The 24,447-nt window shown below is 43.4% G+C and overlaps 1 protein-coding gene across 1 annotated transcript; it reads right to left on the reverse strand.

The window, feature by feature from the left end:
* Positions 1-1,825: 1,825 nt before the first annotated feature.
* On the reverse strand, positions 1,826-22,915 carry LOC149346322 (plancitoxin-1-like). The gene is made up of 7 exons (XM_089585381.1): positions 22,734-22,915; positions 16,833-17,025; positions 11,250-11,322; positions 10,225-10,395; positions 9,408-9,602; positions 6,495-6,736; positions 1,826-1,983 (listed from the first exon to the last, which is right to left on the reverse strand). Exons 1-7 carry the CDS (start codon positions 22,856-22,858, stop codon positions 1,876-1,878), a joined length of 1,107 nt encoding a protein of 368 aa, XP_089441507.1. The 5' UTR covers positions 22,859-22,915; the 3' UTR covers positions 1,826-1,875.
* Positions 22,916-24,447: the final 1,532 nt, after the last annotated feature.

The raw sequence follows: 24,447 nt of genomic DNA on the forward strand, positions 1-24,447 counted from the left end.
GCAGCTCAACGATGGAGCTCAACGATGGAGTAGCGATGACCATCAGGATAGCGCATTAGTTTCGAAGAAATGAAAATTGTTCCACAGGTCGGTAATCTGATAAGTAGGCGAGGGTAGTAATTTGTTATATTCTTACCGCCGCTTGCATAGGAAAGGTTTTATTGCGGATCCTTGACAGAAAACTCTGTAGTAAATTTATATGTTATTAATCGTCATGTGAAAGGCCTCAAGATGTAAAGTTAGGTTTTCAGGCTTGTATTGGAGCACAATGGACGCATTCACGCTCTCAATCTCTACAATAAATCTCTACGAGGAGACGGAAACTGTTGTATTGCATTCTGAAGTTACAATGATCATTGAGAGAGCTGTTGAAGCACCTCTTTGAAGCTCAGAAGTTCACATATGCGCCCTGAAGATATCTCACATAGGTAGCACAGCAAACGAGCAAAAGTGAAGAAAGAGCCCTGCCAGGGTTTTCTAGAATAAAACACCTGTTCCGGTGCTCATGTCGGGTTAGCATTTGCTTCGCTGCAAATGGTGGGATATCTAGAGAAACGATGAGTGTCAATCTAATGTAGCACTTTAAGAGAAATGCCTCGTTTGGTCGAAAAGACATCATGCACATGTAAGTGAAATTTTGCTACGGGGAAGGGGGCAACAGCAACACGTTTGTTAAGTGCATAAAAACAAAGGTAGTTTTGAATTTGTCACCACTGACACCATCGCCAAGTCCTTTGCGGTACCATTGAGCGTTTTTGTACAGAGTTGGGCACCTAGGACTGGCAAAGGGTAGGAAACTCCAGCTAGCTTCGATCTGGAATGCTTCAGCACACCCTTCAACCTTGTGACTGAAGGAGAACTGACGGCTAAATATGAATAATTCCTGTGCATCAAGCAGCGCCAAAGGCAGCACAGGCGGCCTGGAAGAGCCGCCCAGCTGGCTCTGCTTTCGGCACTGTTTTGCTTTAGGCACTATTTTCATGCAATAAAGAAAAAAATAAAACATAAATGCGGCCGAATGTCTGAGGCACGGGGAAGGGTAGTTGCTCTGGTTTCGCAGGCAGTGGTTAGAATGCTACGACAATTATACGACGCTCCAGCTCACGCAGCAGTCGAACGGCCAATATAGAAACACTTGGTGCTGACGTGTGGATTCGCTGGAAAATGGTGCCTATGGAAGCTTCCTACTGTGGACTACAGAAAGCAGGGTGAGTTGGTTATGAATTGTCATAATGATAAACAGCACGGCAGATGACAGACGAGAAGAGGCGAGTCCATTACAGCGCTTACTAACAGCTGATTTGTTTTTTCTGAAAACACTATACTTGTAAGCAGGGTAAAACCGTGGAAACGCGGCAAACCTTAGAAGGTAAAAATTAAAATTTTAACGAATACAGCCTTGTTCCTACTCCTAATTGAGCAGTCACCTACGTGCACCGCACCTTAAGTGCACCGCACGGACCACTTCGGTAAGGCTGGCGATAACAATTCGACGAGAGCCGCTCATCCTCCTGTCCGTGAGGTACCGGTCACTTTTTTTCGTATTCTCTTCTTTAGCTTCATTAGACACCGTAGGCATGGACCGCCATTCGTTTAAGGGTGAAACGTAGCCGCTTTGCCGTAGCGTAGTTTTATAGACTTCTGTTCTCCGTGAGAACCCTTGAGTGAGAACCCGTGAGAACCCGTCAATCGCTTTGGATTTCAGTGTTACTTTCGATGTCATGGGCAGGTACACAGTTTATTGATTTCGGTTCATATTGGCGATGAAGCGAAATCTCATTTGACGATGATCTTCAAGCTGGGCGCAATATATAATTTTGCAGTTTCTTTCTTCGTTCGAATCTTTATCAAACTTTGTGGTGGACACTACTCTGCCTAATCTTGTTCGCATCGACTTCTTACAGCGATGCTTCTCCTGAAGAGCTCCGCCAAGGCGGGATCAAAAAGACACGTTATTTCACCACCTCGTTTCTTCTGAGAGAGCTGGAAATAAAGAACAAAGAGCAACTTGTCACTGTGAATATCGAGATCTTCATACTGAAATAATAAAAAAAGGAATGAAACAGGCCACAAAATTGAGTGCAAAGCTATAGGAAGTAGAAGATTAAAGCGATGGAAGTTCATGTCTCAGTACCGCTCAGAGTACTGGCTGCATTGTTAAGCTGTGCCAGAAAAAGTTGAACCACATTATTCAGAGTAAACCCTGTGTTCAGTCGAAAACGGAGAGGTCGAAAAAAGAACTCAAAGCCACTTGTTAAGTTTTTCACGGTCCGCGAAAAACAGCTCCCAGTGAAATTATGCCAGAACTATCTCATTACACCTTCTTTTCACGAAAAATCTATTCTGTGCTCCTCGAAATTCCGGTGGCCTTGATGAGCACTGTGCCTGTCTTGTGGCCGTACCCGTAGTGCTCAATATGGAAATCCAGAACGCATTAGGCGAAAGCATATTAATTTTTAACCTCCCTGATCCCAGTCTAAGAAAGTTCTCTACATCAAACCCATGGTTTTTAGGGGCACGGGAATATTTAAATTTTTTGAATAGCGAATCGAAAATTCGCGTATAAAATGCATAAAATAGTTCATGTTATAATACTTGACAGGAATGAAAAGCAAGGCTCATCGAATTCTTTTCGAGGTTCGAATCGGACATGCCGAAGTTTCCTTCGACGGCTGTTTGAAAAACCGGGCACACTCCAACGACTCATAGCCTGCTGTGCCGCGGTCCTTCAGCATGTTAATTCGCGACGCCGTCCAGTATTGTTGCAATTTAGTGAAGCTGAAGCATATATCCCTGAAGCCTAGCCGACACGGCAGGGTTCAGCCAGTTCCGGGAAACCCTGTCTTTATGCCTCATATCGGAGGCTATGGCTCAAATAAATATTATTAAATGAATATTATTCTGGGTCGTTTATTGTTTTGTTTGTGTATTTTATTAGCGCTATTTCATACTTCGCTATTACATGTACTTTTGTTTTATTTCAAGGGCCTGTGCCGTATTTTCATGCTTGTATCGCTCCCCCCCCCCCCCGCCCCCCTATGTAACAGCCTTGCACGAGGGCCCTTAGGGGCATTGTAAATAAATAAATCAATAAATATAAGTCTCGTCGCTCTTATTACTCAGATGCGCTGGTTTGTTCGCCGTCGTTTTCATTAGCAAAATCTTCTGTACCAAGGCGCTTGCCATGCAGGTCACAGAGTAAATATTATGATTTCGAGGTGCACACCTCATATCGCAGATCACAGTTGCATATCTCGATAACTTTGATTCATGTGCATTGTGTAAAAAACACGAGCACGAAAACGGCACTGTTTCCTTTGCGCCTGCTTCCCTCAGTTGGTTGAAGCCTAAGCTTGTTCATGGCTGCCTTGCGCTGGTAAAGTTCTTGTGCCTAACAGAGCGCGTCTCAGCACTGTGAGAATGAGAAGCGCCATTCTACGGCAGAGTGTCCTCAAATCATCACAAGCACGGATGAAAACTTCTTTCATGGATGAAAACTTCGTTCTTTGCCAGTTATGACAGCTTCTAAGATTGTTGAGCAGTACATTCAACAGGAAAACAGCGCAAAAGACGAGGAAAAAGACACAAACACGACAGGACCAGCGCCAACTTGCAACTGAATTTTATTTCGCCCCAAACCCGCCTTTATGTAGGCCAACACGCCGTAACATCCGTGTAATCACGCACAGGCAGTAGAAAAGATCACTGTAAGATATCTAACACATGAAGCGCGATAGCAACCACGTAACATACTATCATGGCAAAAAAAACCCAACAAATGTATAGTAAACAACACTAAAACGGTCATGGCCAAGCAACTCTTAAACACCAAAAACGATACACACTCATGAGTGATACGAGATGACCAACAAGAAACGTGGAAAAAAGGTGAAGAATGAAGCGTTAGACGAAAGCAGTGTCAAAGGTAAAAAAAAATGCGAATGAGAACTGTCAAAGGGGAGCAAACCTTTCTTTGAACGCGGATTATACATCCAACACAAGCCATCTTTGCAAAACCGTACCCTAAGGTCCAAGAACTGGAGTTCGCCATTTGTCGGGACCTCTTTAGTAAAACTGAGGCCTTGGCTGTGTTCTGAAAACACGGACATAATTCTTGCGACCGCTGTGAAACATCAAAACAAGTTCACGCGGTGCAGGACGCGGGTTTTTCCAGATTCCCTTAAGTTGCGGGCTCAGCTACATTGGCCAAACTGGTCGATATTTTGATGAACGCGCCAGCGAGCACTGCCGGAATCTGCGGAATAACGAAGGAAGCTTCCTAGTCGATCGTTGCAAAGCCTGCAGGGGTTGCCGTCCGGAGTTCGATAAAACTATTTTTTTGAGGAGTGGGAAGGACAGATTTGAGCGAGAGGTGGTCAAAGCCTTTTAAATCAGGAAAGAAGGGAGCAGCTGCGTCAGCAAGCCATCCATTACGCTTAGCAACGAGGAGTACACTTTTCTAGAAAGTTTTTTGTAGGTTCTTCGTTTTGGTTTGTTGTGCACGCTCTTTCCTTTGACATTGGTTGCAATTTTTGACGATTTTTTGACGATGTGCGGTAGTTTGCGCGGTTTTTGTTCTCGTTTTTTTTTACACATTTGACGCTGACCTTGGTCTGAGCTCCGCGTTCATCCTTTTTCATGTTTCTTGTTGCTCATCGGTTATCATTCATATGGCTGCTGGCTGTTCGTTTCCAAACATTTTTTCTCGTTTTTATACCTTTGACGCTGACTTTGGCCTCAGCTTCGCGTCCATCTTTTTTCATGTTTCTGGTTGGTCATCGGTTATCATTCATGTGGCTGCTGGTTGTTCGTTTCCAATTTTAAGGTCAACTTTTTTTTTACCTTTTACACTGTTTTGGTCTTAACGCTTCATTCTTCACCTTTTTTCCACGTTTATCGTTGGTCATCTCGTATCACTCATGAGTGTGTATCGTTTCTGGTGTTTAAGAGTTGCTTGACCATGACCGTTTTAGTGTTGTTTGCTATACATTTGTTGGGTTTTTTTAGCCATGATAGTATGTTACGTGGTTGCTATCGCGCTTCATGTGTTAGATATCTTACAGTGATCTTTTCTACTGCCTGTGCGTGATTACACGGATGTTACGGCGTGTTGGCCTACATAAAGGCGGGTTTGGGGCGAAATAAAATTCAGTTGCAAGTTGGCGCTGGTCCTGTCGTGTTTGTGTCTTTTGTCCTCGTCTTTTGCGCCGTTTTCCTGTTGAATCAAGAACCAACTAGCCCAAACTATAGTTCTTCTTGAGCAGTACATCTGTACAGAAAAAATAAACTATTAACAAACTATGCAATTAGTCGTTTCATACAAGCCAGACAATAAAAGAGAGAGAGCGTCCTCTTAAAGTCACTGTTGAGCGTGGTCTATCTGACCATGTGCGAGGTTATTTACCATTGTTTCGCAACCTTGCGCACTATAAAAGGTGAGAAATGTTTTGCAGGTAGACGTGAGTGATCACCACTGTTGCTTAGGAAGCACAAATTACTGACAGAAACCGCAATTTCTGTAATGGTCTACAAATACGCTTATCGCAAAGGATGCACCCAGGCTACAAAATATGTCTCGAAATGAAAACCATCTCCGTGCTCTGAACGCTTTCATGCAATGCTCACAGTGTGAGATTTCCAGAGAAGAAGTATTACAACTAACGCTGCTGTAGCACATGTAGCCCAATTCTCTGGTCCAAGTTTTATAGTATACTAACACTCTCTGACCTATACGTTATTTGGTTTAGGTTTAGGTTTAGGTTTATGGGGTTTAACGTCCCAAAGCGACTAAGGCTATGAGAGACGCCGTAGTGGAGGGCTCCGGAAATTTCGACCACCTGGGGTTCTTTAACGTGCACTGACATCGCACAGTACACGGGCCTCTAGAATTTCTCCTCCAAAGAAATTCGGCCGCCGCGGCCGGGATCGAATCCGCGTCTTTCGGGTCAGCAGCCGAGCACCATAACCACTGAGCCACCGCGGCGGCTATACGTTATTTGACGTATTGCACTTAGAACGTTACCACAAAGTCAATTTCAATAGTGCTTTTCATCCTAGTCGATAATCTGAAATGTTGTTCGGAATGCGATTGTGCGTAGTGCTGATTCATCATGGAAATGACGTTTATTAGTTAATATTCTGTAGAAAAGCTGACAAGTGATCTCCAGGTTACCAAAATAAAGAAGCCCATGGTTAAGTAAAAAAAGGGTATAGGTATGTTTTTCCGCGGACGCCCATAAGAAGAAAACAGGCTGTGCGCTTGAGACAACACGACCGCGATGCCACCCACAAAATAAGAGACCACATTGTCACAACGGGAGCCAATATGCGCCGCATTTTATGAAGTTCATCAGTTAAATACATTTTACAGTCTATTTTCATTCAGCATTCTTCACCTATTCGTGCGACATTTCTACACTTTACGTATGGCACTTTCGAATATGTATTTCACGCTTTTTTTCAAGGTCACGCGGCTCTTTGCTGCGTTTACTCACCATTCGATTCAATGAGGAGAAGCAGAAGATCCCTTTGTGCACCGTCACGTACCACTTGCTGTGGTCTTCCTTACTGGAGAACTTCGCGTTTCCTCTTTTCGTTCTGACATCGATCACATCGACGTCGTTGACATTGTAGCCCTTCGTACAGTGCATGCCCTGTGCTCCACCAGCACCATTTTTCCACGACTGAACGACAATGCTGTCGTTCATTTCCTTGCCTAGGTCCTCTGTGTAGACATCTGCAGAACGCATTACAGAATTGAGCACTAGTTCCGTTTCGTAAAATTTGGCAATTCGGAAACAAAAAATTGGCGACGTATATTGTCTGGACGGGAATATTTGCTTACTATGATGAATCATCGACACTGTTTCCTTGCATCAGTACTGCTTCTCAGCAGTTGCAATCTCGATTTCAAAAATAGCAAGGAATTATCAATACAAGCGTCGAAAATGTTTTGCGTACTTATGTACCGTCTTATTTCATCTCACACACAGGCTAAACGGGACTTTGAAATATAATCCATCATAAATGCGAGGCCGTATACATATACTACTGGGGTATTTAAGCGGGAATCGTACTAATTTCCTTTGAGAGACGAGTTTTAGGACTGATAATGTAACTTCAGTGTTGTTTCTTCTATTTATATTTGACGTCATTGGTGCATTTTGAAGAAAATATTGCGCCTATATTGGAACGATCACTTCCATGTTTTGATACGTTCTTAAGACTACGTAATGTTTCCGAAATTTGCGACTTTGCAGGGTTCTTCTATTACACTAGCTACATTCATCTCTTGTGTTAACCTTCTTTATGCACGGATGTTCCGCAGTATACTTTGGAAATGCTTTGAGGCATCCAAATTCTGTAATAGAAATGCCTCTATGCTGTACTTTCCAATGCCGCAGACAAAATAGGAAAACTTTTCGCACGGCCATTCATATCTACTATAATATGGTTTGCTTCTGCGCCACAAATAATTTCCCAAAAAGAGCTCTGCAGACCCTGCGGACCCTACATTTCAAGACTGCCACAGATATCAAATCTGTCCTTAAACATATGTTATCAAAAAATCCACAGACACTCATCTGTTGCCTAAGCAGAACGCTTTTTAAAGCAGAAGCGTTATATGACTTTCCGGCAACGAAACACTTCGGCGGCGTTGACGAGCAGCAGTGGTCCCAAAAATATTACATAAAGTCACCGTGGTATAAAAAAACTTTTCCGAAGGTGGGGAAAATTTAACCCAGGACAATCAAATATAGGCCACAAATTCGTGTTGTTTCTTAATGAACGTAGGTTAACCTGGTATGTCGTTTCCTTACAACCGGATGCTAATAAGTAGTTGTTTCATTAGAGCCTGCAGTTGTTTCATTTTCTATTGGACGCTTTTCGATTTCATATTTTTCGCTTTTCTACATCACATTGCTTTAAGGTGCCGCCACTTAATTTCGTTTTGATTTGGCTGCCTTTTATGGCTCGCTTATGGTTTTATCGTGTATATTTCTTTCACTTACACTTTTCTTTCCAATGATTTTTTTATAGCTCGCTAATTATTTTTAATGCTTTCACATGTGTTGCCTAATACACATTCCGCCTTACTTGGCACGCCGTGTTTGGATCAACCGCTGACTCACACTCAGCGAAGGGGAGAACTAGTCAAAAGGACATGCATGAGATGAGAAAAGTACACCAGGACGACTGTCGTGGTGTAGTTGTCGAGGTGTACGCCTCTCTTCTCGTCGTTGTCCTTTCCGACTGGTTCTCCCCTTCGTCGTGTATCAACTGGCCCAGATTTCCACTCTTACAGGCTCTCGCTCTTGGAGATCGTTGGCTTCTCTCCGCACTCACCGCCAACTAGGGCGCGTCGCATGTCAAGCCTCCATAGAAAAGCCCTATATTTCTTTAGCTAACGCCATTATTAGATATTGCCCCCACCCCGCTCACTTTGGCACATCCCACTAATCCTGCCCTGTCACCGCGACAATAACCTTGCCCATTACTCGACTCCTGTCACGTGCGAGCACGCATTTTTATTTGTGAATGAAAGTTGGAGGTTTTACCTCCATTTTAATGTGACGGCATTCAGGCTATCGGGGAAAAGAAATATTCCAGCATCTGCATAAAAAAATGCCTGATTGATCAAATCCCTCATGTTATCATCAGTGAGCAACCAAAAGAATGTCGCAGGCATCATTTTCTGAATTTATCTGAAATATTGTACGAAACGCGTTGTTTTACATATCTGCCGACCGCATTACTTATTCAGCCGCTATCTTTAAAAAAGTTCTCCCTTCACTTCAGTTCACCAGACACTAACGGAATTCAGCATGGAGCCCAGTCAATTACACTATCAAATCGTTCACCAAATCTTTAGGGGAATACTCCAAGGTGGAGTAGATTGGTAATAAGGGAGTAATTACTCATTGACGTCCACCCAAGCGCAGCCATACGGCTACAAAGCCAAGCTATACAGCTTCCTCACAAACTTCGCAGTTAAATTAAAGTTCGTCCTGGTACGGGAGCTTTCCTTTGTAGCCGTTTGGCTGCGCTTGGGTGGACGTCAATGAGTGATCACTCCCTTGTTATCAAATCGTTTAGTACCCAAATTGCGCTAACAACCACTGCTCTCTGTGATTTCAGTGGAACCACAGGGACGCCTTCTTAACAGACTTGGAGATTACTAGCAGCGCAAACTGCGTTGTCGTCTTTGCATATGCAGGCATGAGTTCCTGACAGTAAAACAAACTTATTTCTGACCGTCGTCATTAGGGTCCGTTTCTCTCGAATGTGACCAGAGAGCCCTCGGTAAATGTTGAACAAAGTAAATGTATCCCCACTGCACTGTAATGAAGCAGCAAGAAATGAGCACACTTGTGTGCGAAAATCTGGACATATACAAATCACTTTACCTTTCAGATATTTTGGAGGTTTCGCGATTGCCAGAATAGGTTTTCCTTTTGTAGTCTTCAGGAAATCAACCTTCAGAGACTTGTAGCCTCTTGTATAGTTTTTATCCAGTATATTCCAAAATTGTGCATACTTCTGGGTCCACTTTGGAGCTTGGCTCTGGTACACGTTTGCCGCGTGTACTTGCAGATGTTCAGCTGAGAAGAAGGGAAGTAAAGAACTGATTTATTGCCTGCACTTTTCCACTCATGAAAATACCCGCTAATATGTATAAGTATTTTGATATGAAGTAGCTAATGAGGGTATGGACCCAACAGTATTTATTGTACAACCATGAAAACGCACAGCAAAATGAGATGAGTAATGAGAAGAATATTCCGCAAGTTCCGCAAACACTGCTAAGCAACATTTCTAGCAAATATGTACACCTGCGAGCTTGAAACATGTACGAGTCCGAAGTGGCAGCAATTTACTGCCACTATGAGACTGAAGTACGCTGAATAACCTACTAATGAATGCATTTTCGAGATATGCAGCTCTTAAAAATAAAATCTGAGGAGAAGATGATGATGGAGCAAGAAAAAGGAAAGATTTCGTCAGATGAAAAAAAATGAAAGCAACTGCCAATTTTTACCAACATTACTCCTAACAGCATTCGCATTGTAATTTAGGATTGTCCAGGCTGCTGAAAGGGCGGGAAGAGGTTAGGTACGTTCAGATAAAAATATGAACGTGCTTTTGAACTACTCAAAATCCTAATTTTTAAAGTTTACTAAAGTGGGCTACGTAGTCCACAAAATATGAATAAATTCAGCTTACCAACAACATCCACTGAACCCAAACGCATCGACAGGCAGAGAAAAAGCTGCCCGTTCTCCCGCCCGCTTCCAGGGTATACATAGCCTTCCGCTACATCCTCCACGAATCTGGGCACACTGTGCTGCAGCCACACAATCCCCTCCCTGTCACCCGTGCCAGCCAAGAGGATGCCTGTTAGGAGGAACGTATGAATGAACCACCTCTTATTCAGAATAGCAGTAGAAGTGACAATTTTGGACGGAAATGGAAGAGCATCTGTTCTTAAAGGTAATAGTTGAGAGATTAGTTCCTGAGAGGCGGTAGTAGTAACAGTATCAGATTTATTTATAGCGCCTGAGATATGAAGATAATAGAGCGCCAAGCTCAGCGCTAGATAGCTTATATGCTAAGAAGCGAGGTCAGGAGCACAAGTCGGCTTTTTCCAATCAGGTGCAATATGCAGACTTAACTGCTCAACTCTTGTCACTCGCATACGCTCCATGATTGTCTACAAAAAGAAAAAAAAGTCTTGCACGCTGTCGTAGAAAAAATGGCGGATGGCAGTGGATGTAAACAAATTTTGTAATCAATTTATTGCAGACCAGAAATGAGATCATCAGCCGATGTAAGCGTTGAATCAGAAGGGTTGCAAAATTGGGTTGAGAGATAACATCATTTCCGTCAAACAATCTGCAACCTTGCCTCCTCATGCCAGCCTTAGTGATGAGCACCGACAGGTCCTGAAGCGCCACTCCTGTTCAAAAGGATTCCATAGACAATTAATATAGACAGCAGACTTCTGAATTTCATTCTCAACTAAGACATGTGCTTCATGTTACCGTACTGGATTGTTTTATGGTCTTTATCGCCGAAAATATGTGTAGGAAGTGTTCTCCATGAACCCAACCTCATGTAGTCGGAATATCCGTTGGCCAAGGTAGTCACTGGCAATTAAAGCGAATTTACCGTTAAATGTTCGTTAAGCATTGCGATTTAGTTGCCTAGTTTTGCACATTCACGAACCCGACAGTTGACCTCAATCCTACCTTTCGAATGTCCTCCTCTTGTGCCGTTAAAACGCCTCGGCAGCTGATCGTTGTAGGCCGCGTATGCCACTTTCTGGAAGCGTGATGAGCGCGAATTAGTCACCCCAATTCTAAACCAGTTCCATAACAAATCATAAATTGTTTGACAGAGAAACAAAAGAAGCTTATGGTGGACGTGATTAAACTGAAACAAAAATGGAAAACGGCAACGCATCAGAAAACGCGGTCATACCAGTTCCTGCGGATGAAGTCTCACTCAGTAAAAACTACAACCGGAGCTAAATCACTGTTTTCTCTCTGTCTCTTGCATCATGCTTTTCTATCTCTCCTCACTCTCCTGCAGCGAACTTTAGGCAGCTATGGAAATAATTTTTTGTTCGTAGTGCTAGTCTACTGCAAGAGAAGCACAGATACGCTATCCTCTTTGCGAAGTAACGTTCGCGGCTGTATGAGGTTTCTAAGCAAACGACCGCATGTAACAGCACATTTACTTTCTAAAATTCCGCTTCCTAGAATTTTTTTTAACCTTCCTAGACATATACGGGAGGACCTCACGACAAAACTTAACAACTGCCTCTTAAGTCCAGCTTTGTTTGACATCACCTCCAAATGTGAGGCACCTGTGCAACACCTTAGAATACTGTTGTAAACACATTATTTGGAATGCTGTAATCAACCGATACGTAGCAAAATCTTCCTTTAGAAGTTTGTCCTTAACTAGGAGAGACTAGCTAAAGCTGCCGTAGAGCACCATAAGGAAAAAACAAAAGAATCTTTTGGCTGGGAACTCCTCAGTAATAGGCGCATGTGCAGTAAACTGGAAATGTTCTGTCGCATCTATTTCAGCAAAAGTGGGATTGACAAAACTCTGTATGTTCATCAGCCACATTTTGTATCTGTACGTTGTGATCATGCTTTTAAGGTGCGTGAAATTAAATGTCGAATAAACGTTTATCAGAACTCTTTGCGCATGTCATGTCAGTTTGGAACAAACTCCTCAAAAACGTCGTTGACTGCACATCTGTTGAAGCGTTTCGTGCTTTTATTCGTGCTTTTATTCATTGAATCACTTGAACTTAACATTGCATCATTAATGTACGCGTGTGTGTGCCTGATTTTGCTGTATTTTATGGCTGTTCAATGTGGTGTTTGAATGTCGCATCACCTGATTATAGCACTTAATCCTGCTTGATTTCGTTGTAAGCCCCCCCCCCCCCCCCTGAAATAATGCCTTCGGGTGCTGCAGGTATCTGTGAATAAAATAAAATAAATAATGCGGTGTGTGTTTTTCAATGAATAGCAGAAAACTACACGCATCATGAGGGGAGATTTGCAGATGTGGTCATTGTTATAAAAGAATCTTACGATGTGCCAAAAAATTTATTTTACACAGAACTTACTTGGGAAAATGCACTTCTCAAAATATCTGGGTATCGTGCAAAATGCAGTACTAGTCGCATCAGTTTTTTTTATGGGTCACTTTCATAGCAAGACGGGTGCGGACCACGCGCACGGTGCCACTACTCTTTCAGCTTATTTGAGGCGACTCAGACACTGAACTAAAGAGGCAGAGGAGGTGTGGGAAGAGTGGATGGCAGAGATACTTTCTGGAAGGTGGCAGGAGAAATTGCCGCATGCTTCAGGGCAGGTCCAGCATGCAAGGACTGTTGTAAGTTGGTCGATTGTTTAGGGGATCCTTCATCGTGGAGTGAATTTATAATAAGGGAGCAAATTAAACTCTGGCATCAACCCAAGCGCAGCCACACGGCTACAGAGGAAAGCTATACAGCTTGCACAAAAACTTCGTACTTGAAGAAAAATTCGTTTCTTAAACCTGAGACCGCCACTTAACTTGAGCAGCCGCTCTACCACCTGAGCTAACCGGGACGGCTAGCACATGGTAGGGCGAGAGCGCATTGACCAATAACTTGAAGTGGGAACAATACTGACCATATGTTAATAGAATCCCTTAAGGTGGAGTGAATATGTGATAAGGGAACACATCACTAACTGGCATGAATCTAATCGACGCCGTACGGCTGCGAAGTAAAGCTATGCTAGAATCACTGCAGGAAAAAGCCCCGTCCCATATTTCTCCAATTAGCCCTGTCCTGTAACAGCTACGGCCACTCTATCCTCGCATATTTCTTAACCTCACCCTCCCACCTAACTTTCTGCCGACCCCTGCTACGTTGGGCTTCTCTTGCAATCCACTCAGTTACTCTTCAGGACCAGCGGTTATCTTGCCTTCATATTGCATGTCATGCCCAAGCCCCTTCCTTTCCACTGATTTCGACTAGGATGTCATCAACTCGTGTTTGATTCCTGAACCAGTTCGTTCCCTTCCCGCCTCTTTACGTGACACCTATCACTTTCCTTTCGATAGCTCGCTGCGCAGTCCTTAAACTAAGTCAAACACTTCTTGTTAACTTCCACGTTTCAGTTTCACAGGTGACTACATGTAAGATACAGCTGTTATATACTTTTCTCTTGAGGGAGATTAGTAAACTTCCATTCAGGAATTAAGGAACGAGCGAAATCCGCTCCGCCCCATTATTATTGTTCTAGTTAATTCGCTCTCGTAATCCGGACCTGCGGTCACTACCTACCCTAGGTAGGAGTATCATCCCCTTACCATTTGCGGCTTCTCGCTACCAACTGTAAACTGTTGCTCCCTTCAGAGAATATTAACATTGTTTTGGTTTCCTGCAAAATATATTTCAGCCTACAGTACAGGTCTGCGTGTATAAATCTTTCACCATATTTTGCAGTTCATCTCCTCAGTGCGTTCGCAAGACAATATCACCAGCGCATCACAGATTACTAAGATTTTCTACAGTAAGTCTTATCCCGAACCGTTCGCAATGCAGGCATCTGAATAACTCCCGTAAACAGGCGGTGGAGGCTTAAGCTCAAGCCGCTTTGTCAGACGAACTTTCATGTGGCCGTTTTCATAGCGGCGGACTGCATTCCAATTCGCACCCGGAACTTTAAAGCCAGCTTTAAGCTTTTTCCCCCTATGTCGGAAAAAGTTGTCTTATGTTGGCGTCTGCGACCTTTTGATGCCTCCCAACCCAATGAATTTGGGCAAACTGGCATGCGTGTAGCAAGTGGCTGTTAAATTAGTGATAAATGACCAAATAGTTGCTAGGGACGAACAACCTGGGTCCCACAAGTCCCACCAGTGGAAGTACCTGCCATAGGAGGAATGGTATGAGCACTTTCGCGTATCTCTGAGTTCAAAGTAGAGAGTTACCTATTCCTTAATTATGAGCAGTCAACCCACTAACGATATGGCATGATACCTTTAAGGCGCAGCCTGAGATTCCTCTCCAGTTTTGAAAAGTTACTTGGTTAATGTCGGCAAACTAATACATTAGGTTGAGCAAAGAATATACCACCAGGTACTTTACATCACCCCTTAAAACATTCACTTGATTTTTATTTGGAACAAAGGTCTTTTTTTAAAGTGTTCATCCATTTCAGTGGGGACGATACGGTACATTAGGGTGAAAAGAAAGAAAAACCTGTATTCCTTTCTATTCGTGTTATTTATATAACTTTGCGGTAAGACGAACGGGAATGCTCAATCATGCTCAATCTGGGACCCCCAACAAATTAACCTAGCGAAAACCACTGAGTACGTCCAGAGCCGTGCGATAAGATTCGTATATTCTGATTATTCATATCATACGACCGTAACAGCATTGAAAACAAAAGCTAACCTCCCCAGCCCTCAATCCCGTCGAAAAATAGCCAGACTCTGGCTTTTCCACAGGTTTTATAATTCGCATTTGAGTCATTCCGGTAACACCCTGCACACCGCTTTTCACTTCGCATCAGTCATCCGAAAGCTGTCCATACACTTCGAGCATCCACTTCTGCGCACCTAAAATCATTCTTCGCCCAGACCGCAGAGATTGGAACGACCTCCCCGCTGAAGCTTTCATCCATCCTGGCCTGGAATACTTGAAATCATTCATCACTGATTTATTTCAATGATATGTATGCCCACCCCTCTTGTAATGCCTCTAGTGGGCCTTTGAGGCACTAATAAATAAATAGTAATAAATATTACGATATTGATAAGATGCCATTTATGATTTGAGAAAGCCTACCATATGCGCTCCACCCCATTATTTTTGTTCTAGTTATTTCTCTTTCATGATGAGGAACAGCGGCCACTGCCTTCCCTAAATATATCCCTTTACTACTTCCAGCTCCTCGCTACCGATTGCGACCTGCTGTCTTCATGTTGGACTGTTGAATATTAGATTGTTCTTGTGCAGTGTGAATTTTAATACTCACCGTTTGCTCTGCGTTTTTAGCTAATTGATAATGTTTTGCAGCTAATGTCCTGAGTGAATCAGCAAGACAAAGCCATAGCCATAAAGCCATACAAAACTTTTGTCAGGTCCAAACTGTCAGAGTCAAAAAGCTCATCCAGAGGAAGGCATCATGTTTGATTTTTCATAAATATAGAAGGTTTGACTCCCCAACACAACACATGAAAGACAATAACGTTCCACTGCTTGGTACGCGCTGAAAACTTTACCGTATTTATTTCCTTCATAAAATTATAGCAGGTAAGCTTCGCATTTCTCCCCCTTCATTCTTCAGGCATTCCACTGCTCGAAGGACCCGCCATAGTAGGGAGCAGTTCTTACAGCGTCTTTTTGCTAAAACTAACGCATTTAAGCACACTTTCTTCCCTCGAACAATAGCAGATTGGAACGCACTACCTGAATCAATTTTTATCTCTCCTAACGTGGGACTGGAGCAGAAATTTTGTTGCTTCACTAAAGAGGAAGTAGGTCTTCTATATTCAATTTTCAGCATGTATTTCTATTCCTTTTTGCTGTGTTCATCTTTTAAGTTTCATTTTTGCTGCGTGTCACATGAAATGTTTTCACGTGTTGTTGTGATTTCTGTTTTTTCATGCCCCTTCTGCCTGGGCCTACGCTGGTCTGCAGTATTTTGAAATAAATAAATAAATAAATAAATTACTGGGTATTTTTCATTATCTCTTATCTCCGACTTTTCCAAAATCAAGCCTTTGAATACCTACTGTAGACAGGCGGTTAGTAGCAGTGCAGAGACCTTGTCAGCCTGCCCGGCAGCCTTCCTTGTTGGATTTTTAATGCTGACTGCATTAAGGAGTGTTGTAGCTGTGTAGTGGTTATATATATCTTAGAAGGGTTACCAAATCTCATAAGTAAAGGCGCGGTTGGAGCATTTCAGTAGACAAGCACCAGGAAGTCTAAATTAACGGAATTTATTGTAGAATGGAAAAAAATGGACATATATTTAAAGTGAAAATGTTTACAGTATGTCGAAATGCACCTCTTGCTTCAAGCTGCCATTTAGAGCAGTGCAAATTCGTTAGTGCGAGGTGAGCCTACATTGCGTCGTACAGGCACTTTCAATCAAGATTCATCCTAATTTTATTGCAAACCTAAAGGCATGGAATTAAGCACCTTCGTGCACGCTTCTGACTCTTTGCTGGGCGAATATGGGGCAAATACGCATATTTTTTTTCATCAAAAGCTCTTCTGCTGAAATCAAACGAACTATCCTACTTACCGGATCGGGCTTTTTCCCGAATATTGGAGCAAGCGTTTCTCTAATAGGATTCAATTTTGCGACGTATATATCAGATGACAGCAGTATCCATAAAGTCTTCTTAGTGCCACTGTCGCTGTAGGCCATTTCACCTCCTTGCAAAGACATATAACCATTAACGTTTTTCGTCTTCGGGAGCTTGTACACGACGAACCTAAAAAATATGATTGAGTGAATGAATGAATGAATGAATGAATGAATGAATGAATGAATGAATGAATGAATGAATGAATGAATGAATGAATGAATGAATGAATGAATGAATGAATGAATGAATGAATGAATGAGCTGTTTAACTGCAAATGAAGGTTCGGAAACTTTTGTTTGGCGAATTGTGTTTTTAAGGAACTGAGAAGTACAGTTCAGTTATGTACAGGCGCGGCCATAAGTAAACGGAGCATCCTATTGCGTTCGAAGTGCAATCACGCTTTGTCCATTGGTAATGAAGAAGCGTTGTTTGTCTGCGAGAAAGCCCACCAACCTCCACTACCAGCATGCGCGCACCAATGCTGGAATTTTCAATTAGGTGACGCGTGAAAAATATTCGACGAAAGTTGCAGGCTCCGTTTACTTTTGTCCGCGCCTGTACATGAGATAAGGTCTTGGATAGCTTAGCCACACCGCATACTGCTCTCTTTATGGCACACAGGAAAAATAGGCGCGATTGAGCGTGTAGCGAGGAAAGAAAAGCGCTTTCTAAGAAAACAGATTGGCTCATCAATCTTAGATTCGCGTTAATTTGCAAAATCAATACTGTATCTGAACACAAAAAGATTTCTTTCATTTCTCAGTAAGTTTAACTATCAAGTGTTTCCGTTCCAGCCGCAGTGAAAATGAGTCAGGCTGTTGCGTCAAGAGACCGTATAAGCGACTTCACAGAGCGCGTCTTGTGATGTGCTGCTCCTTAGTTCAAATCAGAGATTCCGCAAATGGGTTGCGGGCATGTTCATCACAGCGTCACGTCACATGAGTAGGTTTGTTGTGTATCATGGCATATACCACGGCAACAAACAGCTCTTATCAGACCTGGGGATTAAAACACTGTCGAGAAAGCCCGAGATTAGACACTGATTGAAACCTGTGTCGTATGGGGCTAATGCGGCATCGCCAGTCTGCACTAGCGGAGCTCTCCTAGCGAATGCAAACTCTGTGTTGTTGAATAGCCTCACAGTATTAAGAAGACTTCAACGGGGAATCCTACTCCAATGCTAAGTACGGCAAAATTCAGATTACATAGCGTGAAATAACGACAATCTGAAGTCAAAAACTACAGAGAATGTTTACTATATTCGAGTCAGTGTTAAAGCACGGATTTCTGCTACGTTGAAGAGGACGATGAGCGGGCAGTGCTGCCGGACGGAGCGCACTCGCTAGGATGCGAACAGAGAACGGATGGGTTTGCTCGGGGTTGGTACCCATGAGATTAGTGCTTACTGACTAAAATGTCGTCCTCGTGCATCGTCTTGCTGCGGGAGTTTTATATCTGGCCAACCACGAAAAAACTTGCTAAGATTCATGCTGGAATATAATGGCTTAAATGTATCTGATAACCACATCAGACATAACTTCTCCCATTAGCTTTGCGGGTGATTGCAGCTGGAAATACATCAATCCGGTATTCTTATTTCTCGTATGGCCTTTTTTTTGTGGCGTTCTCAAGGAAGCGGGGTAATTTATAAGCATCTGATATTTAATCCGCACCAAAGCAACAACACAACACCACTTCCGTACTCTACGCTGCTAAAACCATGTGAAGAGGCGGGCAAAGCTTAGGGAAGTTGATGATTTCATGCAAAAAGAAGGAACTCAGTGAAAAACATCGCGTCGTATAGGGTGCCAATATATACTAACGGCGAATGTCTCTTGATCGAAGCTGAACGCATGGCGAAGCAGTAGATGTGAAATTGGATCGAAGCTGCCGTGGGCCAGACGTCTGTTGCGAAGAGAATGAATATGTCGGCATAACGAATCAGTGAAAGCATTTCCGAGTAGCTTTAAGATGGACGTTATTGAACGAAACTATGGCAGACGCCTCCGTGAGTATCTTAATACCCATTTTAGCGTCGCAACCGAGATTATCACCGTCTTTTTTTTAGCAATTTGAGAGCACAATTTTTTATACAAATTTATACTTCACAGGGAATAATGCACATAAAAATGACAGCCTACCTAACGCAAGCTCAGGGACTCCTGAATCGTTTCCACAGGCAGATTAAGGCAGCCATCATGTCGATCCTTAACACGGCGCGCTGGCTGGGCAAACCTGATTCTCCTCTTCACTCTTTGTGAACCCTTTAAGGGGGATTTGCACTGCTAAACTGATGAACTACTTTATGGAGCCCCATCTTTCTACCGGCCGAACTTGTCCAACCCCTTTTCGCTATCCTGGACTTTCGATGCGCCATCATTCTTCTTACGCCCCAAGAAGTCGTTATCAGCCCTTAAACTAGTAAAATCTGGTAACAAGCCCGCAGGGGCTCCCTTCTACTTCAAGGAGTTCAACGTACCAATTCACATGTTGATACGAAATGACGCAACACAGGATTTCTAAACCCTTCAAATACAGCACCGCACTTAATTGTCGACCGCAGGTCCAAAACTTCACATTATGTGTTTGTGACAACCATACATCAGTGTCGGTGGTCGGACTGAAACCTGCTTGCACTGGCGGCACCAACATCTTGAGTGCCTGTCTTGCTCCGCTTTCTCTACCCGCAGGCCTCTCGCCAGAGTCTACTCAGGCGAGTGCTTATCCCAAGCGCGTCCACTGGGTACAGAATTCTGACTCTGCGGGCGGGGGCCTTGTGACGGCGCCTCGTAGCGGCCGCGCGCCTCAATCTCGCAACTAAGTGGCCACAAGGAAGAAACAAGAGATGCCAGCTCTGCGTTCTGCTAATTAAGCAGTCGCTGTAGGTTAAGGCAGTAGCATGATGGACTCTCTCATCTTTCGCTGCAGAGCAATGCGCGCGTTCTGGCAGCCTTTGAATTTTAACCCGGAGCAAGGCTTGATACGCACATTTTGGGTTGATTTCTTCTAATAAATGTAGCATTAAGCATTTTCCTTTTTTGTCATTTGTGCATTCCGTGCATTTTGGTTCTTATTTCGGGTTGTGTTGAAAATACAAAATATTTTAAGCTTGTCTTGTGCCTTCTTTAAACGAATCTTATTACAGGGTCAATTCGCGCATTGTGTGTGTGTGTGTGTGTGTGTGTGTGTGTGTGTGTGTGTGTGTGTGTGTGTGTGTGTGTGTGTGTGTGTGTGTGTGTGTGTGTGTGTGTGTGTGTGTGTGTGTGTGTGTGTGTGTGTGTGTGTGTGTGTGTGTGTGTGTGTGTGTGTGTGTGTGTGTGTGTGTGTGTGTGTGTGTGTGTGTGTGTGTGGAGTATCAAAATGAAACCTGTGCTTGCACATCTTTCACGCAGTGGGCGTCAACATGAGCCGAACCCACAGGCCGGCGTGTCGCTACTAAAAATATCTTGTATCAATTACAAGTTTGCCACTTACCAAATCTTATTATGCGCTAAACTCGACCGCGTTGGGTAAGATTGGCCATAGTGAAAGCAGAGTATTGTCAAGCAGTCGCGAACGAAGTAACAGCGGCTTGTTCATGTGGGAAATCTAAGGTTTCAAAACAGCGAACATATCAACCATGCCTTCATAAAATGAATCCCGCTATTATGTTGGTAAAAATATTCCTGAGAAACGATTGAGTTGGCTATTTTAGCAGGGTCAAAAGAGTTTCTGAGGAGATTTACATGCGGGAGTTCCCTCCTTTCTGTGGTCGTTGCATCGGTAGATTGAGCTATTTTGCTTGTTGTGACACAGCTATCGCTGGCGTTGGGCATGTACAGGAAAGTGGTCCACAACATCACCTAACAATTTCTTGTTACCCCCTTTGTTAGCGTTGCGCTGCAAATAGTGCTCGCTGCAGTTGTGCTTTAAAAGAATTCAATGCTTGCCATGTCAATAAGAAGGAAGGTTACCGCCATTGACACTAAAGCATGGTATTACATGTCGCTGACGTGTGAAATGGCAGGCGCCCATGAGGGGTGCTCTGAATATGGACACTATGTAATGCGACCTGACTGTAGTAGCCTGCTGTTCGTGCTGGCTAAGCGCATGGCTACCATTGATATTTGCAGTATCATTAGGATTTTGTCTCCGACAGAGCTCTCAAGCCTGGTAAGGTCGTTTTTTGGTTGTATCTTGTGCCCAGTAATGGTGAACCACACTGAAAGGTGGTGTCCTGCAGGCGCTACAAAGTCCCTTAAACACGCAGTTATTCAAACAAAAAGAGAAAGAAAACTTAAAAGTTCCCCTTCAATCGACGCCGGAATGTTCGAATAGAGCCATGCTGATTTGCTTGCCACCTGAGCTTTCCACCTTCGTCCTCACTGGCAAGTATACGTCAAAGTAATCAATAAGGAATGCTAAACAAGTTGGTTAATGTTAAGGATTTGCGGAAGCTCGAAGGCAACAAAATGGACAGCCAGGAAGAGAAGTGAGCGTGCTATGTATTCGTCGTGTTCCCTTCCCTCCAGAATTAATAGTGTATGTTAAGATGTCGGTTACATGCCTTCTTGGTGGCTTAGAAGGAGTCGAGTAACTACTACTTGATCACTTCATTGTGGTTAACTAGTGTCAAAAAGTGTGTGGCCATGAGAAAATGTCGTAGCAAAAAGAGTACTTTAGCACCTTTGAGTAGGCAGTGCGCGCCTTGCAGTTCACAGAGTTCCGCAGTGATCAGTGCCCGCAGACTGCTCGCGCTATTCCTCGAGGCAAGCCAGCGGCGCCCAGGTTTCATCTGTGTCGCTCAGCTTGTGAGGTATGTGCTACATAATTTTTCATCGCAATCTAGCGGCAGCAGCGTGCAACACGCTGGGTGTCACGTGACCACGGACGATGCAACGAAAGGAAGCTTCCGCCCCATGCAAGAAATAGCTCGTTAGAAGTATATTGTAGACATCTTGTCCTCAAATAGTAGTTTGCAGCCATTGAGAGTAGTTGGACCTGTATGCTTTCCTCAAGTTTGTTGGTGCCAGCATTAAAATTCTCTCGGAACGACACCCTTTGAAATATGTTCAAGAACGTTCAAAGCACTCTGTAGCACCAACAGAAAGTGCTCTCAGAATCGTCAGCTTCATTTTGTTCATAAATTTCTACCGTGGATAAATTCCTGGCGGGAAAAATTACATAGATGGGAAGATACATAGATGGATAAGAGGGGAATAGGGAAAAAACAGGTTCCTTCAATGATCCAAAGTAAATAAATTTTTTACGCACACAGAGGCGCGCATGCGAATAGTAAACACCACGCTCCTTCGAATAGGTAATAAAATTATATTAAAAAAAACATCAGTAAGTAAGGATGGTCTTCAACGGCTAAAATTTTGTATCAATATTTTCGCTTTCAATTGGTTCTAGTTAAAAAAATCTTGCACCCATATATCACATTATTTTGGCTTCTTCGCAAGCCCCGCACGCAGTTGGAGATTAGATCTATTGTTAAGAGAAAAACAACAATTACGCTAGACAGTGAATGATCAGTTTTGGGTAAGACGCACTGCATTTTCTGAAATATTTATTGCAGGGAAAAATAACAGTGACAACAAACCAGCGCTGTGCAAGCTTAAGCAGGTTGCTCAGATCATTAAAACCTTCATGCTGCCTAATCCGGAACTTAAAACTGCTTCAATCGAATTGATGGTCACGTATTTGCGAAAAGTACCTAATCAAACAAAAGACGTTATGTGGTTAAGCCTGTAGTGCTCCACTTGACTATTGTGTTCCACGCGCACAGATTTAAAGAAAATTCCGCCAACGCCAGAGGTATGCTTCGTTGAGGCAAACGAACCGACACTTACCAGTCAACAGGATTTCCTGTAGCATCCCTGCATGAAATCTTTTTTCTGTTCTGGCCGAACACGCCAAAAAATCCTAAAAACACCGCTACAACAAATGTAGATGGCCTTAAAGGAAGGCGAGCCATGATATAGTTGTACACGCAATGGCGTCTAACGGTCGTGATGCGATGCTCACAAGGACATATAGCTTTCCGAAGTGATTGCAGACAAGCCGGTTTCTAGAACGGTCTTTATAGGCGCAAAAAATGTCACGTCGCTTCTGCGTAGTTTTCGATTGGTAGTCTACTACAATTGTTTCCGCAGAGTGATGCTGAACACATTAGCATGCCTTTTTCCCAAGAGAAAAATATCACATGAGACACGTGAGCTGCGCCTCTACCGAGCAACTTGATATTGACTGGCTGCCTGCTTCATTTGAACGTAAAGTGCGTTTGTCGAATATGGGAAATTATTCTCAAACAAGAGCGGCTAGAGTGCTGCCTTAATGCAACCTGTAGAAGTGACCTTCGAGAAGAAACAGAAGGTTCTTTAATGTTAGGTACCGCACGGCGTCGATTCGAAGAACTTCTGAGAAACACGTTGCAAGAAACATTGAAGTCCCCTCGTGCCTGCCGCGACATTATGGACGAATTGACCACCTATGTTAAAGACCAAGGAGTTGAGAAAGTCACCGCGTGAACGGTAAAGATACTTCGGTGTCGTAAACTAATGCACGCATGAGTCACCACAGCGGTGACAATTTTTTCTCACATTTTGAGGGCTTTGGTGTTTGTTAAAACAGGTCAGCGGTAGACCGGAGCGAGGAAAATGCTCGCCGTTTTCATATGCAGCTCATTGCTGGGTAGATAGCGTGTTGGCAATTATACTCTTGGAGGCAGCTTTCAAAATTGGGAATCAGAAAAGTGCTCCTGAAAAGAAGGCGGCTCGTGTGCACTGCTAATTTGGACAAACTGCACCTAAGTTTTGAAGATACCAGTCGTTGCAGCGCACATTTTTCAGTCATATTTCCTTAAGGACGATTTCAGGACTATGTCCTTATAGTCCCCAGAACGCTAAAATCATCACCCAGTAATGGTAGCTTGTTTGAACAATAAAACAACTGGTGGACCGGTGAATAGTCGCTTGTTAAATATTCTTGCTCGGAAAGATGATTTAGAATAGTTTTAAAGGAAAAGAAGCCAACCAAAGGCGGTAAAAACAGCCGAAAAGTGCTGGGCACCTCAAAGAGGCGCTTGAAAATCTCAAATTTACCTCATATATAGATGAACCTACGCTGATTACTGTTTTTTGTTTATTGGGATTTAACGTCCCAAAACAACTCAGGCTATGAGAGACGCCGTAGTGAAGGGCTCCGCAAATTTCGACCACCTGGGGCTCTTTAACGTGCACTGACATCGCACAGCACACGGGCCTCAGGAATTTCGCCTTCAAGAAATTCAGCCGCCGCGGCCGGGATCGAACCCGCGTCTTTCGGGTCAGCAGCCGAGCACCGTAACCACTGAGCCACCGCGGCGGGGCCGTACGCTGATTACGTTGCTCGCAAGCACGCGGCATGCTTAGAGCTCTTGAACTGGATTTATGCATCAGTGGCATTTAAACATATATTAGACATGATTTTTTGTGGAAAGCTTTTCTCAAAAGTGAAGCGGCGGACGTGACTTTTCAAATCAGACCCCAAGTCCATTCATCGAAAACCAAGAAAATATAACTAATT

The sequence above is a fragment of the Amblyomma mixtum genome, chromosome 4 (genome assembly GCF_055824585.1).
Source record: "Amblyomma mixtum isolate Tamu chromosome 4, ASM5582458v1, whole genome shotgun sequence".
In the NCBI taxonomy this organism is placed as follows: Eukaryota; Metazoa; Arthropoda; class Arachnida; order Ixodida; family Ixodidae; genus Amblyomma; species Amblyomma mixtum.